Source organism: Pristiophorus japonicus, chromosome 2 (genome assembly GCF_044704955.1).
Source record: "Pristiophorus japonicus isolate sPriJap1 chromosome 2, sPriJap1.hap1, whole genome shotgun sequence".
Classification (NCBI taxonomy): Eukaryota; Metazoa; Chordata; class Chondrichthyes; family Pristiophoridae; genus Pristiophorus; species Pristiophorus japonicus.
In genome coordinates, this window is record NC_091978.1 from 253514605 (window position 1) to 253537144 (window position 22540).

The 22540-nt window shown below is 44.2% G+C and overlaps 1 protein-coding gene across 6 annotated transcripts in view; it reads right to left on the reverse strand.

Moving 5' to 3' along the window:
- The window catches only part of ank2b (ankyrin 2b, neuronal), a 1291078-nt gene that overhangs the window by 459177 nt on the left and 809361 nt on the right, over positions 1-22540 (reverse strand). For all 6 annotated transcript variants that reach the window (XM_070871180.1, XM_070871178.1, XM_070871177.1 and 3 more), the window contains exon 3: positions 5755-5856. In XM_070871180.1, the coding sequence (XP_070727281.1) occupies positions 5755-5856 (102 nt within the window). The remainder of the gene's footprint in view (positions 1-5754; positions 5857-22540) is intronic.

Here is a 22540-nt window from a genome sequence, read left to right on the forward strand (position 1 = left end):
TAGCTTTTGGGGAATATGGGCCACTTGGCGTATAGCCAAAGGGGGGAATTGTAAGAGGAAAAATAGATTTGGCATTAGGGGTGTATACAAAATGTTTTAAGTTAGTTAGCCAGAAAAGGTGTATAGCTGAAATCCTTGACACTCAAAGTAAAGGTACAATTCGGACATGCCTATCTTCAGTACTCCATAAACCTCACTGTGTCTCAACGGTTTATTAGCACATTGGAATGTTATCGTATCTCTCTTGCCTTGACCAGATGGAGTTTTTCCATTGTCACTATTAACCCCTTGCCCTCTGGTTTCTTGTGATGGGGCCTCCTGTAATTAATCATTCTGATATGTTATTTCCTTTACATACCCTTATAAAAGTGACCATTACAAAGGTGTATGTCCGAGGTCCATTCATAACCCTGTAAATATAACAGAGCTCGATAGCCCCAATAACCAACCCGAGCTGAAGGCCGCCAGGTCAGCACATTCTAACAAGATGAGGTCACCCTAGAGAAGGCCTGAAACTGCCTTAAGACATTGGTCTGTCAATCCAAGGTATTACTGATAAGGTAACCAATCAGGAATCGTGGGAGGATGTATTGGGGAAGTAACGGGGTCTTTGAAATTGTATAAAAGATGTATGAATTTGCTGTTTGCAGAGCGTTTTCACTCACAGGTAGCTGTGTTGAGAAATTGCTCCTGGACCGTTCATGATTAAAGATTATTGAACCTTGCCTTCCGCCTCCGTCTATTAACTTCGAGGGTTGCTACACGGATTGGGACGAGTGTCGACCCCTTATATCAGGGGGTCCGTTCGTGGAAAGAGAAGCCTTTCCGCTATCCCCCTACATATTGTAGCATTAAAGAAGCTGTCTACTCACTGTCATTTTGGAAACTTTCAGGACTCAGCTTTGCGTGAGCGCTTTGTTCGTGGGATGGAAAATGATGCAGTCAGAAGAAAGTTATTGACTACTTCTAACTTGACTTTTGATTTAGCTTGTCAGACAGCTATGTCGATGGACATGGCCGACCAATATTCCCGAGAATTTCGTATCATTTCCAGTCGTCAGACAACAGAGGTGAATCGCCCGCATGTTAAATGTAAAAGGCAGTTGAGCCCCAAGGTCTCAGCAACTGGCAATGGTAACAGAGCATTGAAGTCATGCATGTGGGACATCACATTGCCCAAATTTATCCAAATATGAAGGCAGAGTGTTTCTTCTGCATGAAAACTGGGCATCTTGCGAAGGCATGCCGACTGAAGAGTAAATCAACTTTCAAGGCTATAGGTAGAAATACCCAGAGACTATATATCGTGGAAGAAAAGCAACAGGATGAAGAGATACACATCATCAGGAGCATGAGGGTATCTAACAATGATTCGAAAAGTATCTTCCACGTAGATGTTGCAGGAACCAAGATACCCATGGAAATCGACACTGGTGCATCCGTGAGTGTAGTACCGGAATCGCTATATTGCAACAAATTGCATGATTTCCCATTGGAGAAATCCAAGATAGAGATGCAAGGCTACTCGGGCGAGAACTTTCCAGTGGTAGGTCGTATCACTGTAATGGTGAAATACAAGGATCTATTTCAGAGTTTGCCTTTCTTAGTAGTGGCAGGAGACAAGCCTGCCTTACTAGGTGCGGGGAGTCCATGCGGCCCAGCATTGCAGACGGCCAAGGTGTTCGGGCCGCCGACGGCATTCAGATCTCTCCCCAGCGGCGTCCCAAGATGTTCGGGCCCCCTTCGGAGATGACTGGGCCTCTACCTCCCCGCAGTGCCCCAGGTGTGGTCTAGCCAGGGCTTTGTACATCGTGGGAGTACATTCCGCACTCCGAGTCCCTTCGGCCAGCTGGCCTAGCCCAATGACGCACTCTGGGTCCCTTCAGCCAGCCGGCCTGGCCCAACGACACACTCCAGGTCCCTTCGATCAGAGGACCCGGCCCAGCATCGCACTCCGGGTCACCTCAACCAGCTGGCCAGGCCCAACGACGGGCTGTACCTAACCTAGGTCGCAAGCGGTGAACACTAACTTTTAAACAATTTGATTTACATTTTAGACTTTTTTTTAACAATCAACTTTTAACCAACTCTTAAGCTATTTATTAAACCTTCAATCAACCTGTGTAACTTTAAAAAAAATAATTTGGCAATACTTTTAAACTCTTAAACTTTTAAAACAACTTGGAAACCTTCGGGGAAATTTTTAACCTTGGAAGAAACTTTCCAAAACATCCCTCGGAACCCCAGCGGACAGCTGACCTTCCTAATGCCTGCCCCCCCCCCCAACCAAGCCTCGGGCCATCTACCATCAATGGTGCTACTAGGCACCAAGCTTGCGGCCAATACTTCACTGTAGGCAATTAGGCTTATACAGCAGTGCCTGGTTTTCAGTCATCTTTTGGACCCCCTTGCCACTGGACCAAGACTTTGCTCCACTAAGCCCATGTGGTTGCCGGTGTACAGCGGCCACCCCACGTTAAAAGAACTCACGCACAGGCATCTTCCACTTCACTAATATGAAGTTCGGGACCTGGAATGTCAGGACCCTCATGGACAATTCCAACAGAAACCGGCTGGAACGCTACACTGCCATAGTTGCCTGGGAACTTAAGACGTTTTGACATTGACATCGTCGCCCTAAGCGAGACTCAGCAGGCATGGGTAGGCCAGTTCAAGGAACATGGTGGAGGTTACACCTTTTTCTGGAAAGGAAAACCAGAGGAAGAACGCTGCCTTCATGGAGTCGGCTTCGCCGTCAAAAATGAACTGGTCGGCCGCCTCAAAGACTCCCCTTGCGGGGTTAACGAATGCCTCATGACTCTTCGCCTTACCCTATCCCGGAACCAATGCTCCATAGTCATCAGTGCGTACGCCCCAACACTCGATGCAACGGATGAGGCTAAAGAGGGTTTTTATTCCAACCTCGAGACATCCCTGTCTCGTGTCCCCACGGGCGACAGATTGATCCTCCTAGGTGACTTTAATTCCAGGGTCGGCAAAGACACAGCTCTCTGGGGAGACGTGACTGGCAGAGAAGGAATAGGGAAAGCCAACTCCAGCGGTACCCTACTCCTGACAAAATGTCTAGAACATGAACTCCTCATCACCAACTCCCTGTTCCGCCAAAGGGACAAATACAAGGCATCATGGCAACACCCTCACTCCATATACTGACACCTGCTCGACTATGTCATCGTCCGAGCCAGGGATCGCAAGGATGTGCGCATTACCCGCGCCATGACAGGAGCTGACGACTGCTGGACGGACCATCGCCAAATCCGATCCATCATCAACATTAACATAGCCCCAAAGCAGAGGGGACAGCAGAAGCAGTGCTGCAAAAAAGTTAATGCCGGGACTCTTAAAGACCCAGCTAAGAGAGCACTATAGAGCTAGCGCCTCACAGCTAATCTGGCATGCCTTGATGACCCTGAGATGCTGAATGCCCACAGCACTTGGTCTGCCCTCCAGTTCTCTATAACCAGTGCCTGTGAAGAGACATTTGGTCACTCAACCAGAAAACACCAGGACTGGATTGATGAAAATGATCAGGAGATCCAAGAATGAATAGAGCATTTCTGAGCCTCAAGCAACAACCCAACTCGGGAGCTGCAAAGCAATGTTACAGACGGCTCAAGGCTGAGGTCCAACAAAAAACCCGGGTTCTTTTGATCCACAGGAGATACAACAACTGGCCGACAGCCATGATATGCGAGGATTCTTCACTACAGTCAAGGCCACCTATGGTCCAAACTCCCAAGGCCCCACCCCATTCCTGGCCAAGAACAGGGAAACACTCATCAAGGACACCGAGGCTGTCAGGGCCCACTTGAAGGAGCACTTTGAAGCTCTCCTCAATCGAGACTCTGCCTTTGACTCGAGTGTTCTCAACTCCATCCTGCAGCATACGACCCGCCACCACCTCAGTGAAACCCCAACGCTGCATGAGGTAGGCAAAGCCATAAAACAGCTCAAGAATAACAAGGCTACGGGTGCGGATGGAATTTCTGCTGAGGCGCGAAAGTATGGCGGAGAGACCCTGTTGGCGTGGATACACAAAATCATCTCTCTCATTTGGAGGGAGGAGAGCATGCCGGGAGATCTTAGAGATGCAGTGATCGTGACCATCTTTAAAAATGGGGACAAGTCCGACTGCGACAACTACAGAGGAATCTCCCTGTGGCCGAGGAGCTCCTCCGAAATCACAATGCGGATTTCGTCCCCTACGGGACACAACGGACATGATCTTTGCAGCGCGACAGCTGCAGGAAAAATGCAGGGAGCAGCGCCAGCCCTTATACATGGCCTTTTTCGATCTTACAAAGGCCTTTGATACAGTCAACCGTGAGGGCTTATGGAGCATCCTCCTCCGTTTTGGATACGCCCAAAAGTTTGTCAACATCCTTCGCCTGCTCCACGATGACATGCAGGCCGTGATCCTCACCAGCAGTTCCATTACAGACCCAATCTACATCTGGACCAGGGTTATGTCATCGCTTCAACCCTCTTCTCAATCTTCTTCGCTGCCATACTCCACCTCACAGTCAACAAGCTCCCCGCTGGAGTGGAACTAAACTACAGAACCAGTGGGAATCTCATAAAATGTATGGTTTACTGCGCCACGAAAATATAAAATGTCTGATTCAATAAAATATGAAATACCTAATTCAATAAAAGAGATGTGTGCCACACAGTTTATTTATATTTTATTGCCGCTGCTCTATAGGAAAGAATGCATCACTTCTTCTATGATTTTAAAAGCAGTCACCATCCATTTTCCCATTGAAACTTCTCAGCTATTCAGTGATTAGATGATCAATCAAAATGTGACACAGGTCTGGGCTGGATTTTTGGGTCCTTTGCGCTCCGGGTCTCGAGCGGCGAGAACTAGGGCAGCAAGGTCTTCAGCATCCGGTCACAATCCTCCGGTCGGGTTTTGCGGCGGCACTTAGAAGCATTGTCAATAAGAGCCGCGCCAGGTGTGCAACACCAGCATGAGTTTTGACTCACACCTGAGCCGTACGCTACGATGACTGGCAGGTAAAACAGAGCGGTCCAGCCATGCCGGCGGCGGTGAGGTAGATAAAGTGCAGAAAAGGTAAGTGCGAGTATTTATTTATTTTTTCTTTTAGTGATTTATGTTGTCGTAGCGTGGGCAATGTTTTTGGGATGTTTTGTGAGTTTTTTCTCCCCCCCCCCTCTCAAGGCCTTTCTCGGAGTGCTCCTGGCACTGCACTTTAGTTGGCAAGGTTCACATTTTTGCACCGTGAAAGTTATACACCTCCCTTCGCACCCTGGCGCAGGGCCCAAATGGCAAAATTTCACGCCAGAGCGCAGACGTTTCCCGGCCAGTAACTTTCCCACCCCGCCTCTATTTTTGCCCCGAAAATGGCAAAACCGAAAATCCAGCCCTATAGGTATAACAGCACAGCAATTACGTGGGAACAACTAAAGCTGCATGGCTGATAAAAGAATGTGAGATGCACAAATCAAGGGGAGCTGATGGCGAGTTATTATAAAAATGATCATGGCTGCCAATTTTCTCAGAATTCCTCCCGCTCACTACCTAACTTCACCAGAAGGCGGGAGAAAACCCGTTTAAGCACATGTAAAATTGGATTTCCTTTGTACTTCCAACAAAGTTCTTGCCATGGAGTGGAAACAACTCTGAGCAAACTTCTGCCCCATGTTTTTACCAAAGCCATAGGAAATTGCAATAAGGAATTCTTCCATAATGCTACAAATTGTGCATACCTGATTTGATGTGTTGATGTTTATCCCTCCTTTGAGGTACTCAAGCACTTTATCCAGATTTCCTGCTCTAGCAGCACGGAGGAAGCTTGCATTGCTGTCAGACTGTAAAAGAGAAATATCATGAATTAGCAACGTACTTTCCTGCACTAACGGAATACGCACAACAAATGGGAATTCCAGACAGTGAGCAATAAATATCAATTTGCATGGAATTACAGGAGTATGCAACCTTCATAATGCAAACCTACGCAAGTCCATAGCATTGCTGGCCTGAGGCTGGTTTTATTGAATATTTATTTTATTAAGTTATTTCATTCATTTAAGTTTTAAAACTGTAAATCCCTTTCCCAATTAAAAAAAAATTGTTCTGGTATACGGGCATCGCTGGCAAGGCCAGAATTTATTGCCCATCCCTAATTGCCCTTGAGAAGGTGGTGGTGAGCCGCCTTCTTGAACCACTGCAGTCCTTGTGGTGAAGGTCTCCCACAGTGTTGTTAGACAGGGAGTCCAGGATTTTGACCCAGCGACGATGGAAGAATGGCGATATATTTCCAAGTCAGAATGGTATGTAATTTGATGGGGAACTTGCAGGTGATGGTGTCCCCATGCGCCTGCTGCCCTTGTCCTTCTAGGTGATAGAGGTCAGGGGTTTGCGAGGTGCTGCTGAAGAATACATCAATGGAATACTCTCATTCATGTAATACACATTTGCCCACTCCACACAGAATGATTAGGTATCTTGGACTGGAAAAAGAGTTGCTGTAAAGTGTGATCACTCCAGTCTGACTATAATAAAGCCAGCCCAAACTATGTGGCCTTCATTTACTGTACAGCAGAAATTATCTGATGAACATAAAGGATACTGGAATGGGGGCAATAAAATATGAAGAATACTTAAACTGGTAGCTTGATTGAATAACTCCTTAGTAACTCAGATTAATCAAATTATTTTAGTACAGACTGTTTTTCAAAACATAGGCATTCTCTCTCAGCTACTATAAAACTCACATGGAAACCATTAGTAGTTGCTTGGCTCCATATACACAAAATATGATTCTATATGAGCCAGAAACAGTGAATGATAGAAATACACAACAAACACATTAGCATATGAAAAGAAAAAAGATGCAGTGAGACTCTTCAGAACTCATCCTTTTTGCTTTAGATGCTAATGTACTTCCTGTATGTTTCCAAAAACTTCAGTTTTAACGATAGATTTCCAACATTTGCAGTTTTCTCTTTTTATCTTATGTGCCTATGTAGTTATAGAATTAATTCTCTACATCTTTATGCATCCATGGATCTAAATTCTCAAGTGCTTTTGAGTCCCTGGCCATAATCATTACACTCTGGTGAATATTTCAGACTCCTACTATGCCATGAATTTCAAACATGAATAATTGGAATTTCTGTAAATGATAAATAGGAACCTGGAGAATTTCCCATTCTGTTCTGCTACAAGATTTATTGACAATATTTTGAAATATTCCAGGATTTTGACAAAGTAAAGTTATCATTTTTAATTATTGCAGTTTAGGGTTCAATTTAAAGCTTTAATACATGGTTTCATTTACAATAAGTTGCCTGGATATTCCAGTGAGGCTCCCCTGAAGGAGGTATGCATGAATTGCTATCACACATGGTACAAACGATTGGGGCCTTGAACAATGCTGCAAGTAGAGGTCAATGAACAGGTGTTGTATCTGTTACAGTTGTATGCGAAGAAGTTAGTGAAGGGCAGCTGGAAGTTGGGCTGATAGAAGAATGAGCAAGGATATGTCAGAGGAAATGGTCGCTCTGAAAAAAAGAGAGGGGGAAAGGGAGGGGAGGGAACAATGTTCTTATAGTGGGATCATATTGTCGGATGAAGAAATGACAAGTGATGATCTAGGCAATGTAAATACTGTTGGCGTGGAAGGTGAGCACTAAGACAGCCCTCTCACTGTTAGGAGAGGAGGGAGACAGAAGAGCGCAGTGGTTTTGTTTCTTATTTACCCCAATTTTCTCCAAGGTTCCATGCTCAAACAAAGATTCATGATTGGAAAGATCATTTTTGATGTGTGAGCATTTACAGTGAGTGTCACTCGGCTATTTGACTGTGAAAGGAATCACAGCGGGGCCCAATCCTGTCCTCATTTAATGTTCACACATGTACCCTTTCCAGCTAGATGCAACTGTAGCGACCAGCAGCTGGAACCAAGACAGACTTTTCCTCTACCTAGCCCGAGAAAGCTCAGACAAATCGTCCTGCCCCAATGAAGATAACTTAACAGTACACAATGAGGATTGTGTGCCCCAAGCAAACAAAAAGTCTGGTGTCAGCCCACCATGGGAGGGCTGCTCAGGCTCCCTGCCAGATTCTTGTCATGTTAACCTTCAGCCCCTTATGTAAGAGATATATATGCCAATATATATTTTTGTTTAAACTGTGCCTTTCTTTGGGGCACCAAGCCGCTTTCCTGTCCTGGACCCCTGCTGGGGAGCCTTTCCACCCATCTGTAGAATCAGTATACCTTATCTTACTTGACAGTCCAGCCTCCAGCAATACTCTTGGTCCCAAATGAGGAAAGGAAACAGGAAATCTTGGTGTAGGGATTCTCTGCCCTTGGCTCCAATCCTGATGACATTTACTGTCTCAGGATTGAGCACAGGTTCTACCCCTTAAAATACATGCCAGAAAATCTAAGAAATGGCGGAGACCTAAAAAACCCAGTCACTGTCATTTCCTGAAGTTAAACCGGGAGACCAGTGGCACCTCCTCCTCCCACCAATCTTTATTCTCTCTTATTACTCATTATTTTGTTGGCTGAATCATTTATTAAAATTTTAGCCCACTCCCAGCCCCTTCCCCAGAGCTTCTTTTCCTCTGGCCACTTTCGAGTTCTCTCTGCAGTCCTGTGTGCCATCATCCAACAGATAGTTATGTACCCTGCTTTCAGGCCTCTTGTGCCAGCCACTGGGGGAATGCTGAAGAGCAGCACGGGTTGACTTGTTGTACAACCTAACCTCGCCAGGAATGGTCATTACCATGCATCATCTCCCCCCTCCCTACCCCTGGGGCAGTGCCAACCTACTCTCCTTTATTGTAACCAGCAGAAAGTTACAGAGCAGGCTTTAACAGTGGCTTGGTCAGAGCGTAGTACATGGAGGAGCCTATGGTGGCTAAGATAAAACACAAGTCATTCAGTTCCCAATCTCTAGAATATTATTTTTATTGTTATTTACTTGAAGCCTGTCCTATAGTTCGTGTAGCAATAAATATGGTGAACATGCCATCTCCTCAGGACCACACCCGTCGGAGATTCTGGTTAAAAATAAAAACAGCTGGTTTGTCCCAGTGAAGCTCAGTGCTCAGAGATGATATGAATAGTTACAATATTCAATGCAGTTACTTCATTTTTAAATTAGCAATAGTTTTGAATTCCAGTCCCAGATACGTCAGCAAAAGAAAGACTACAGTTTTGATTTAAATTGTATTATGTTTTTAAAAAAACGCTCAACATCAAAGATACTGCATCTCAAACTCTACCAATGAAATAGTGCAAAGAAATGCTGCACTGCAGTGATCATACTTCACTTCATTTTTTCACATCCTCAAGCATATGTTCTACAAAGAAAATGGAAAAAATTGCATTAAAACAGATATGTATGAGGAGACGTGTTTCCCCAGGCTGATGCCACTATCTGCTGTTTTTCTTCCAATTGCTTTTGTTTAATTGAGCTTCAAAATAGAAGTGAGTCCAGCAATGCAGCAGTGCACTGAAAGGAGACATGACAGTCTGCATTAACACGCAATGCCCTGCAGCTCCTGTTAGTCAATACTGTAACCAATCACATGACATATGATGCAGTGGCACAGCGACACCCTCCACAGTCTACATTGACAGAGGCGTGGTCACATTTATAGCAAGGATATCAAAAAGGTTCCACTTCTGCTGGATTTCTCTATCAGTCAGTCTACTGAGGAAGTAAAATGCAGGATGCTTTATCTTTTTAAACTGGTTCTGGGCACTGAACAGTCGTCTTTACCTACATTTCTGTTACTGGTATCTGATCAAGCTAATTGAGCACAAAGTGCCGTATATCGCAGCACTGCGTATGCTGTATCCATGTGACTCTACCAGCCCAGAAAGTCTGCACCAATGAAAAGTCTGATTCACTAATTCAATAGGCTGTGACCACTGCAGTCTTAAAGCTCATTCTCTTCAATGGAATCGCCTCAACTGAATTAACTTCAATGTTAGAATATTATGACATATTACTTTGATAATAGATTACATAATCTACATTTATTTGTATGTTTTCCCCGTCTGTCAGATTATAAATACATCATAGATACCATCTACATTTATGTACACAATCAAACCAATAATCATGAGGACTTTCACCTTCTACAGTGAAGATTATTATCACTACAGACATTGCATTGCCATTGGCGTGAAGAATGTAAGATTGTAATAAGCCATGGGGTATTTTTGACTTTATAAATCATTATAATCACTCCTATTTAATCATAAGAGTTGCAGTCCTGCGTAAGGGTATCTCTTATAATAATGTTGTTACACTGCAGAAAATCAGTACCAGCTTTGAGCAGTGTAGAGTTACTCTGCATTCCACTCTAGTTAGGGAAATAGAGTGCTGACATACATGCACAGCGCTACATTCACCTCCATAACATTGTCAGTTACATTTTTGATGGTTGTGAAGAGGAAACATGGCAGTTGCCGCTTTACTAACACTATCAAAACTGAAAATCAACAAGTTCCCAAATGATCCAACAAATCCGAAGCCTGGTAACTTCTTAAAGCTCATTTTCCATGGGTTATAAAAGTCTCATTCCCCATTTTACATGCACACACAGAGAAGTTCAAGCATGGTGAGGACAAAGTCAATGCCGACATCAAGATAACTAAAAACTGTAATACTATCATTGAGAAATAGCCAGTATAAAATATATATTTTTAAATTACAAAGTTAATTCTTTGAGTTCTTTATTTTTAATTTTCTTTTATAATACTTGAGAATTAATTGACCCTGGAAATCCAAGGGCTTTTTGACATCTGAAAGCCTAATTTTCCACCTGGAGGCGCCCAGGATTTGGGTGGAACCCGGTGAATGCTGGGACTTTGCCCCATTTACCCTGATATTTTAAATCGTGAACGGGGAAGCTCATGGATGGATCTTCTGCCCAGCTCCAGTCCTCCTCCATATGAAGGGGCACATCAGAAATAGTTGTCAAACTTTCTCAGGAAATTTTGTGTGCAACCAATTCACGCACAGCAAAGTCCAACAAATGGTAATGGTTTTAAGTGTTGGTTGTGGGATAAATGTTGGTGAGGACTCATCTGCTCTTCTTGAAATAGTACCATCGGACCTTTCACATCTTCCTGAGAGGGCTTGCAGGCCTTAGTTTAATGTCTCATCCAAAAGACAGTAACTCTCAGTACTACACTGAGGTACCAGTCTAGATCTATGTGCTAAAGTTTCTGGAGTGAAGCTTGAACCTACAACCTTCTGACTAAAAGACAAGAGCCAAGGCTGCAGAGAGAAGTGAGCATTTCTCAGTTTGACAGATAATTAATGCAGGTAGAGGTTTGCTTTTCAAAGAAAGCGGAGACGGCAGATCTGATGGCATGACTAAGATATGTTAATCTTATTAATTGTAATATTGGATGCTTCCTTAGTAGCATTCCAATCATATTATGCCCTATTTTCAGTGGCATTGCATAAAAGATCAAGAGCCAATGTTGCCTGATTGGCCACACCCATTAAGAAACCATTAACCACATCTACCCGACAATGGTACTGGTTCTGAGTCACCCAGGGCATCAAATGCAAAGCCTTTTCATCTGCTGTCCTGACCGCAATTGCCTCCAGAACCCCTCCCGTTCCCCACTTAGCTTGTAACCAGGACCATTTGCTCGGGTGCCCGGTGGTGGCCTCCTGCTGTGCAAAATCCCACTCCCGCTTACCAGCCACCTTGTCATTCCCACTAGTTTTGTGCCTCGGAACGTGCTAATGAGGCCCTGGAGCTAAAATGGCCCAGGCCTCACATTGGCAGCATCTTAGGCACTTCATACCCACCTTTGCCACTGGATGCGAGCTAAAAGCGGGGCTTTTGTGTTTACACCCATACAAGTTCGAACCACTAGAGGAATTAAACCACTAGAGGAAGTATTTTTCCTTTCTTGAGTATCCATGTGCTATGTAGCATTGCTTGACTGAGAGATGGCTAGCAGATCTACTCTCCTGCTAACGGTAAGTAGATCCTGACAAAGTGATTTAGCTGCTAGCTTCCCATTATTCCTTTAGGTAAACACCCTGCCTCTGTTTATGTTTCTCCATGACAGCACAGCTGAGATCAGGAAGATGTGTAGAATATCAATATTTCTGTCAGTTTTCAACTCAGTCAGGCTTTTGTGGACTAGTTTTGATTGCCATAGGAGGTCGAAGTAGAATTTCCCAGATCTTTTGCTCACGAATTTGGCCTTGCTTTTTTTAATCTGGTTGTTTGCTTCTCCCAGGACAGATACACTGCTTTGAGTACTGTTGAGGGGGATGACTCATCAGGGGAGAGCAGCAGCAGCCAAGTTCATGGCACTGTGGCTGGCTCTGTTGCACAGGAGGGCAGGAAAAAGACTGGGAGAGCGATAGTGATAGGGGATTCAATTGTAAGGAGAATAGATAGGCGTTTCTGCGGCCGCAACCGAGACTCCAGGATGGTATGTTGTCTCCCTGGTGCAAGGGTCAAGGATGTCTCGGAGCGGGTGCAGGACATTCTAAAAAGGAAGGGAGAACAGCCAGTTGTCGTGGTGCACATTGGTACCAACGACATATGTAAAAAAAGGGATGAGGTCCTAAAACGAATTTAAGGAGCTAGGAGCTAAATTAAAAAGTACGACATCAAAAGTAGTAATCTCGGGATTGCTACCAGTGCCACGTGCTAGTCAGAGTAGGAATCGGAGGATAGCGCAGATGAATACGTGGCTTCAGCAGTGGTGCAGCAGGGAGGGATTCAAATTCCTGGGGCATTGGAACCAGTTCTGGGGGAGGTGGGACCAGTACAAACCGGACGGTCTGCACCTGGGCAGGACCGGAACCAATGTCCTAGGAGGAGTGTTTGCTAGTGCTGTTGGGGAGGAGTTAAACTAATATGGCAGGGGGACGGGAACCAATGCAGGGAGACAGAGGGAAACAAAAAGGAGACAAAAGCAAAAGGCAGAAAGGAGATGAGGAAAAGTGGAGGGCAGAGAAACCCAAGGCAAAGAACAAAAAGGGCCACTGTACAGCAAAATTCTAAAAGGACAAAGGGTGTTAAAAAATCAAGCCTGAAGGCTTTGTGTCTTAATGCAAGGTGTATCCGTAATAAGGTGGATGAATTAACTGTGCAAATAGATGTTAACAAATATGATGTAATTGGGATTACGGAGACGTGGTTCCAGGATGATCAAGGCTGGGAACTCAACATCCAGGGGTATTCAACATTCAGGAAGGATAGAACAAAAGGAAAAGGAAGTGGGGTAGCATTGCTGGTTAAAGAGGAGATTAATGCAATAGTTAGGAAGGACATTAGCTTGGATGATGTGGAATCTATATGGGTAGAGCTGCAGAACACCAAAGGACAGAAAACATTAGTGGGAGTTGTGTACAGACCTCCAAACAGTAGTAGTGATGTTGGGGAGGGCATCAAACAGGAAATTAGGGGTGCATGCAATAAGGGTGCAGCAGTTATAATGGGTGACTTTAATATGCACATAGATTGGGCTAACCAAACTGGAAGCAATATGGTGGAGGAGGATTTCCTGGAGTGCATAAGGGATGGTTTTCTAGACCAATATGTCGAGGAACCAACTAAGAGGGAGGCCATCTTAGACTGGGTGTTGTGTAATGAGAGAGGATTAATTCGCAATCTCATTGTGCGAGGCCCCTTGGGGAAGAGTGACCATAATATGGTGGAATTCTGCATTAGGATGGAGAATGAAACAGTTAATTCAGAGATCATGGTCCAGAACTTAAAGAAGGGTAACTTTGAAGGTATGAGGCGTGAATTGGCTAGGATAGATTGGCGAATGATACTTAAGGGGTTGACTGTGGATGGACAATAGCAGACATTTAGAGACCGCATGGATGAACTACAACAATTGTACATTCCTGTCTGGCGTAAAAATAAAAAAGGGAAGGTGGCTCAACCGTGGCTATCTAGGGAAATCAGGGATAGTATTAAAGCCAAGGAAGTGGCATACAAATTGGCCAGAAATAGCAGCGAACCTGGAGACTGGGAGAAATTTAGAACTCAGCAGAGGAGGACAAAGGGTTTGATTAGGGCAGGGAAAATGGAGTACGAGAAGAAGCTTGCAGGGAACATTAAGACGGATTGCAAAAGTTTCTATAGATATGTAAAGAGAAAAAGGTTAGTAAAGACAAACATAGGTCCCCTGCAGTCAGAATCAGGGGAAGTCATAACGGGGAACAAAGAAATGGCGGACTAATTGAACAAGTACTTTGGTTCGGTATTCACTAAGGAGGAAACTAACAACCTTCCGGATATAAAAGGGGTCAGAGGGTCTAGTAAGGGGGAGGAACTGAGGGAAATCCTTATTAGTCAGGAAATTGTGTTGGGGAAATTGATGGGATTGAAGGCCGATAAATCCCCAGGGCCTGATGGACTGCATCTCAGAGTACTTAAGGAGGTGGCCTTGGAAATAGCGGATGCATTGACAATCATTTTCCAACATTCCATTGACTCTGGATCAGTTCCTATCGAGTGGAGGGTAGCCAATGTAACCCCACTTTTTAAAAAAGGAGGGAGAGAGAAAACAGGGAATTATAGACCGGTCAGCCTGACCTCAGTAGTGGGTAAAATGATGGAATCAATTATTAAGGATGTCATAGCAGCGCATTTGGAAAGGTGTGACATGATAGGTCCAAGTCAGCATGGATTTGTGAAAGGGAAATCATGCTTGACAAATCTTCTGGAATTTTTTGAGGATGTTTCCAGTAGAATGGACAAGGGAGAACCAGTTGATGTGGTATATTTGGACTTTCAGAAGGCTTTCGACAAGGTCCCACACAAGAGATTAATGTGCAAAGTTAAAGCACATTGGATTGGGGGTAGTGTGCTGACATGGATTGAGAACTGGTTGTCAGACAGGAAGCAAAGAGTAGGAGTAAATGGGTACTTTTCAGAATGGCAGGCGGTGACTAGTGGGGTACAGCAAGGTTCTGTGCTGGGGCTCCAGCTGTTTACATTGTACATTAATGATTTGGACGAAGGGATTAAATGTAGTATCTCCAAATTTGCGGATGACACTAACTTGGTGGCAGTGTGAGCTATGAGGAGGATGCTATGAGGCTGCAGAGTGACTTGGATAGGTTAGGTGAGTGGGCAAATGCATGGCAGATGAAGTATAATGTGGATAAATGTGAGGTTGTTCACTTTGGTGGTAAAAACAGAGAGACAAACTATTATCTGAATGGTGACAGATTAGGAAAAGGGGAGGTGCAACGAGACCTGGGTGTCATGGTACATCAGTCATTGAAGGTTGGCATGCAGGTACAGAAGGCAGTTAAGAAAGCAAATGGCATGTTGGCCTTCATAGCGAGGGGATTTGAGTACAGGGGCAGGGAGTTGTTGCTACAGTTGTACAGGGCCTTGGTGAGGCCACATCTGGAGTATTGTGTACAGTTTTGGTCTCCTAACCTGAGGAAGGACATTCTTGCTATTGAGAGAGTGCAGTGAAGGTTCACCAGACTGATTCCCGGGATGGCGGGACTGACCTATCAAGAAAGACTGGATCAATTGGGCTTGTATTCAACGGAGTTCAGAAGAATGAGAGGGGACCTCATAGAAACGTTTAAAATTCTGATGGGTTTAGACAGGTTAGATGCAGGAAGAATGTTCCCAATGTTGGGGAAGTCCAGAACCAGGGGTCACAGTCTAAGGATAAGGGGTAAGCCATTTAGGACCGAGATGAGGAGAAACTTCTTCACCCAGAGTGCGGTGAACCTGTGGAATTCTCTACCACAGAAAGTTGTTGAGGCCAATTCACTAAATATATTCAAAAAGGAGTTAGATGTAGTCCTTACTACTAGGGGGATCAAGGGGTATGGCGAAAAAGCAGGAATGGGGTACTGAAGTTGCATGTTCAGCCATGAACTCATTGAATGGCGGTGCAGGCTAGAAGGGCTTGTTTCTATGTTTCTACATGGCTGTTAGTGGATGGATGATGTTGGGAAGCATAATGCTAAAGGCATCATGACTGTGTGTGGCAGACTCAGTGGACCAGCTAGACTTTACCTGTACATAATTTTCTTATATTTGTATATCCAATCAAAATTTAAAAAATTGCCAAACACTTAGAACATTTAAAAATGGTGTGTTGGATGAATAAATGAGGTTCTGGTCTGCATGGCTTAGCACAATGGAGTTACCACCTAGTCCCCTGGTGCTGTACTAGCTCTTACAGACCAAAGGTTCCCAGGTTCAATTCCTGTGCTGCGCCCACTTCCTTGATCTCATCCAGGGCAGTAGTTGTGGTTCTCCAGCTGGCCTCAGCATCCGCGGATGAAGGAAAGTAAATCAGCCATGGTTCCTGTCATGTATGTATGCTTGGGGTTACTAGCCACCAGGTGGCGCGACTGTCGGAGATCATTGCGCTGTACGCACCTGTGTGCAGCCCAGGTATAAAAGCAAGCCATCTTGTAATGAATCACTTTGGGCCCTAATAAAGCAGAGCCAGATTTGTACCTGTGTTAGTTTACACTATTCAGTCTATCGAGTTATTACATACATAACATCCTATTTCTCATTGCTGTCTGTGACTCCCCTGGCCATTGGGTGAGATCAGGATCAGGCTTAGCTAAGATGTCCACCCACTAACATTCATCATTCAGGTTTGAACATGAAGATTGGCCATTTGAATCATGTTGTAAAGGGCTAATGGTCACCACACACCAGGAAGATTCTTCACTATCAGGAGAGGAGGAGCAAAAACATGGGGAATAATTTGAATAAAAATTAAGAATTTGTTCATCAACTGATTTCCAATATGCATGTGCAAAAATCTCTAATATTTCTGACTTAACTGCAAATAATCCATGTCCTGCTATCCAGTGAACTCGTTGACAAAAGCTTGTGCAACACAAAACATAAGCAGGCTCAATGTGACCTTTCCAACAAAAATGTCACAGGATTTTATGTCACAATGTGTGCCACAACAGTCTGATCTGCACAATACGACTAAATACATTTCATTACAGTTCAAAATATCACGATATGATAATCAGTCAAAGTATCCCTCCTTTATTATTGTATCTGCTTAGTGAGTGGCAGATATCTGAAAGATTCATACATCCTCTTTCAATCTGCAAAAATAAATTAGTCAACATGGAAAAAAAAAGCACTAAAATGATTACTACTGAATGATGAGTCCACTGCTGCAGCAAAAATCCATAACATTCCTGGATATCTAGGCACAGAAAAACTCATCAATAGACCGTTATTGTGTAACATCCCAGAGAAGCACCCTTTCTCTTTAGTGAAAACTGGGTGGAGTTTGGTATTTTTTCTTGAATTGTCTGGTTAAAACTTGAATTAGTTTCATCTGATGATAACCCAGTGTCAGCCGCTTCATTAGCGCAAACCTATATTTATGTTTGAACAAATTATTTTGGGGCACTACGGACATCTTACTCTCTCTGCAGTTTGTGGCTGTAAATTGAATTTCACTCCAGTATTCTGGGAATGACTAGCATGGGAAACAGAAGAATTTAGGATTATTTATAAAGGTTTGGGTTATTATTGGTCTAAAGGTGATAAATAAGCTTTTACAACCATACAAATGTGATTGTTTGGAGAGAGCTTCAATGTGAACCTAATCAACCAGACAGGTTCATGCATCTTAAGACTAAGCCTTTATGGCAGGTATATGATTACAGGTCTGTAATATCAAATCATATCGTCAAAATTTGTTGTTGCAGAGTGACTTTCTTTTGTCAGTAAAATTAACAAAGCTAGTTCTAAATTACAACTGTGCCAATTAATATAATTGACTGCTAACAAATTAAAGTATCTGTTTCAGTGTTTTGCATAATCATTTACTTTACAAAAAAATATACTTTCACAGCAACGAGTAAAATTATCTTTTTTTTAATTATAACTGTTTCTCAAAATTGGACCAAATTGGGGAAGGTTTACTCTCTGATCTTGTTTACAAAGAATGTGTTTATGAAACTGCTGCACTTTGTACACACTGGATACGTTCTCCATAATACGCAAACATTTATGTCAATGATAATTTCAAACTGAATCTAAACTTTGGATACTTACAATAGGTATCAAAAAATAAGTGAAAAAATAGGAGAGGGACTTTATTTTACAGATACATTCACACATTGCCATAATATCTTAATAGTGCTTTAAAAGTTAATTTCTACTCACACTGGAAGCTGAGGCCTAGATTTTCCACTTTGTTGGCTATCGCCCCAAAAATGGGCAATGTTCCAGCCTTGGCGATGTGTCAGCCTTACTGATCGCTGGAACATCGCCCAATTTTTTGATCGTGATTTTCGCCTCGGCGATAGGCCAGCGATGTGGAAGGCAAAAGCTTCCCTAGCAACGGCCTTCTATGCAGGAAGTCTTGCCATTGCCAGCTACACGCCCGTGACGTCTCGGTGCCAACCGGGGACCAACGTGGGCGGGTGGGGTTAATGTACAGGGTGACAGAGGATCTGGAGGGAAATGTAGCCGCAGGTGCTGACATTTAATTGTTATTGTTAATGTAGGCCAGTCTAGTCTCCCTATCCACCATCATAGAAATGGGCATGTTATGTCATTTCTTAGGAAAAAGTACTATACCGTATTGGTTACACCTCAAGCAATATTACAGAATCATACATTCAACTCTGCAGTAATCTTGAGACCATCGTGGGCGAAAGTGCGGCGAATGAGGGTACGGGGCCCAGAAGAGCCGAGGGCCCAGAGGCAGCATGGGCCAGCCCATACTGCGCACTAGATCCGTGCAGCAGAGCAGGTCTTCAGTCGTCCTAGTTCAACCCTTGTCACTGGATAAAGGCTTAGCTCTGTTGAGCCCGTGTGGTGGCTGATGTGCAATGTTCACCACATGTTAAAAAAATCCATGCACAGGCCTCTTCCACCCCCTCAATTGGAGTTCAGGACTGGAACAGTGGGTCCTTCATTGAAACATCTGTGAACTCTTGTGGAAGCAAGTCATCCTCATTCGAGGGACTGCCTATGATGATGATGATTGTTAATGTTTGTTATTTTTGTTGTTTTACTATTGGGGCATGGTTTGGGGGGGGGCGGTTGGGTTGTTGTTGTTAAAGTAAATACATTTTGTTAGTAAAGTAAATACATTTTGTTAGTTAAGTAAAACATTTTTATTACAATTTACAATTGTTGTGCATTTTCTTCTAATAACGTAATAACGTAAGTTACATAAAAACTGTTGTAAAACAATGCCGGCCAGACCAGACAAGGATGAAACGTAACTCAATGCAAATGCACCCGCTGCTTTGCGTTAACCGTAACTGTAACTGTCCATAATATAAGTTGATGCAAAGCGTTCATTTATGAGCTGCTGATGCAACGGTTTTGCAGCCGCATAACTCCCATGGGGTTTTTCCAGTCTTGCAGGTGGGCGTGGGGTCATGGGTTCATCGCCAGGCTGATTGTCCTTCTCGAGGTGCTCATTGGCCTCCTCCTCCTCCTCCTCCTCCTCCTGCTCCTTGTCGTCTCCCTCTTCCACCTCCAATCCTTCTTGAGGTGGACCGGCAGCCCCATCTGGCAAATGTCATCCTCTCCTTATAGCTAGATTATGGAACATGCAGCACGCCACAATAAACTCAGCGACCTGGTCAGGGTGGTACTGTAGGCTGCCTCCAGAGTGGTGCAGGCATCTGAAGCGCTGCTTTAGGACTCCAATTGTCTTTTCGACGATGTTGTGTGTAGCTATGTGGCTTTCGTTGTAACGTTTCTCGGCTTCAGTAAGGGGATTATGCAGGGGGGTCATGAGCCAGCTGGCAAGGCCATATCCTTTATCCGCCAGCATCCAACCATGACCTTCTGGCTGACTGTCAAACAGGTCAGAGACAGCGCTCTCACGCAGGATGTACGCATCATGGATGCTGCCTGGAAAATTAGCATTAACTGGTTGTGGTCGACAATGAGCTGCACATTCAGGGAGTGAAATCCCTTTTGGTTACGAAACTCCTCTGGGTTCTGTAGAGGTGCTTTCAGGATGATGCGTGTGCAATCTATTGCTCCCTGCACCTTGGGGAAGTTTGCTATTCTCGAGAAACCCAAAGTCCTCCTGGTCTGTGCCTCCCTGGTCATAGGGAAGCTAATAAAGTCCATCCTGTGAGCGTAAAGGGCTTGAGTCACCTGTCGAATGGAGCTGTGTGTGGCATGCTGAGAAATACCACAGATGTCGCCAGCTGAAGCCTGAAAAGAGCCCGATGCGTAGAAGGATAGTGCCACAGTAACCTTGACCTCAATGCGCAGTGCAGTCCTGATGGTGCTGGTAGGCTGCAGATCCCCCTTAATGAGCTGGCATATCTCGTCGATGACCTCCTTTCGGAAGCGCAGCCTCCGAAGGCATGCGTTATCAGACAAGTTGAGGTAAGATTGCTTTTCCCTGTAAGTTCTTCAGCTATACGGTCTCCTATTACACCCACGAATTAGTCTGCGATCTCTACGACTGGTCCCTTCACTTAACCCTTTGCTTAACTCAAGTTCAGATGCCAGCAGTTGTGCACTTACAAGTAATGGTAGACAAGCTACAGCCCCCATCACTTTAATCACTATTACTACACTTTCACTGTTGATATAAATGCCCTTTCTACTACTAAACTGATCTTTCTACTAAAATAAATGCAAATATAATTATAATTATAAATATAAGTTTAAATTTGAGTGCATCTATCTGCAAAATGCCCCTAAATAACTCACAACTTAAGCCCTCTTCTTTTAGCAGCCTACTTCCTTCCTTCGACATTCAAAATGGCATCCGTAGTGCCGAGTTCTGTGAGGAAGGCCTTGGAAAAGCAACTATTCTCCAGCGATGTACTCAGCGAGCGATCAGCCCGGTGATGTGCCGAAAGTTGCGCTGGGCGATGTGCGGGCGATCACGTCGGCAATGTTGGGGGGAGAATTTTCCACCAATGTTCCAGCCCATCTTTCCACTTTTTAGTCAAAATGGGCAATAGCAGGCCGTTTTGGGCGATATATGGGCACCAGCCCAGCGATGTGAAGTGGAAAGTCTAGCCCAAATGAAAGTCTTAATTTTTGAAAGGACATTTTCCTGGTCTTCAATCGGGGCACTGGATCAAGTGGGCACTGTGAATATTGGAAAATGGGAGCGTGTGCCAGACTGCCCTCCATTCACTTAATCGGATGGGTTACTTTACTAGTATACATTCTACTCAGCTGATTTTCCAATACTTGTTACATCAAGACAATCCAGTGCAGCTGGATGCAGACTAAGGAAAATCTCCCCTATTGTATCCTTTGTCTTTATTTGTACTGATATTTTTTTAATTCATTCTCAAAGATGTGGGCGATGCTGGTGTTTATTACTCTACCCTAGTTGCCCTGATGGTGGTGGACTGCCTTCTTCAACCACTGATAGTTTGATATAAAAGGCTTGTTAGGCCACTTCAAAGCGCAGTTCAGAGTCAACCATGTTGGTGTGCGGCTGGAATCACTTGTAGGCCAGCCAGATCAGACAAGACCAGCAGGTTTCCTTCCCTAAAAAGACATAGAATCATATAATTTTAAGGCTCAGAAGGAGGCCATTCGGCTCATCGTGCTTGTGCTGGCTGAAAAAAAATGATCCGGCCTAATCCCACTTTGCAGCTCTTGGTCCATAGTCTTGTAGGTTACGGCACATCAAGTGTATATTCAAGTACTTTTTTAATGCGCTAAGGGTTTCTGCCCTTTCAGGCGGTGAGTTCCAGACACCCACCACCTTCTGGGTGAAAAGAATTATCCTCAACTCCCCTCTAAACCTCCCAATTACTTTAAATCTATGCCCACTGGTTATTGATCTCTCTGCTAAGGGAAATAGGTCCTCACTATCCACTCTATCTAGGCCCCTGATAATTTTGTACACCTCAATTAAATCTCCCCTCAGCCTCCTCTGTTCCAAAGTAAACAACCCCAGCCTATCCAATCTTTCCTCATAGCTAAAATTCTCCAGTCCTGGCAACAACCTCATAAATCTACTCTGTACCCTCTCTAGCGCAATCACATTTTTCCTGTAATGCATTGACCAGAACTGTACACAGTACACTAGCTATGGCCTAACTAGTGTTTCACACAGTTCAAGCATAACCTCTCTGCTCTTATAATCTATGCCTCTGCTAATTATGGAAAGTATCCCATATGCCTTCTTAACTGCCATATCTACTTGTCTTGCTACCTTCAGGGATCAGTGGACAGGTCCCTCTGTTACTCTACACCTCCAAACCACCCCCTCCATGATCTTCCGTATTATTCGTCCTATGGATCAATTGAGCACCTATTTGATAAGCTCATAATAAAGGATGAAACTGAGTATTGTGAGCAATGAGTAAGTGCGATCTTAGCTCATTTAATTAGACTCCAGAGTGCAGGTATCGCGTGGGTGGCCTGTTTATATACAGTGCTCCCAAGGGATGCTGGGATCCCTTGGGACTCCAACAGGTACACCCTCTGGTGGCGGTGATACAGGTTGCCAAAGGGTTAAATACATAACACTATTCACCTATTGCTGCCCTTAATCCCTTT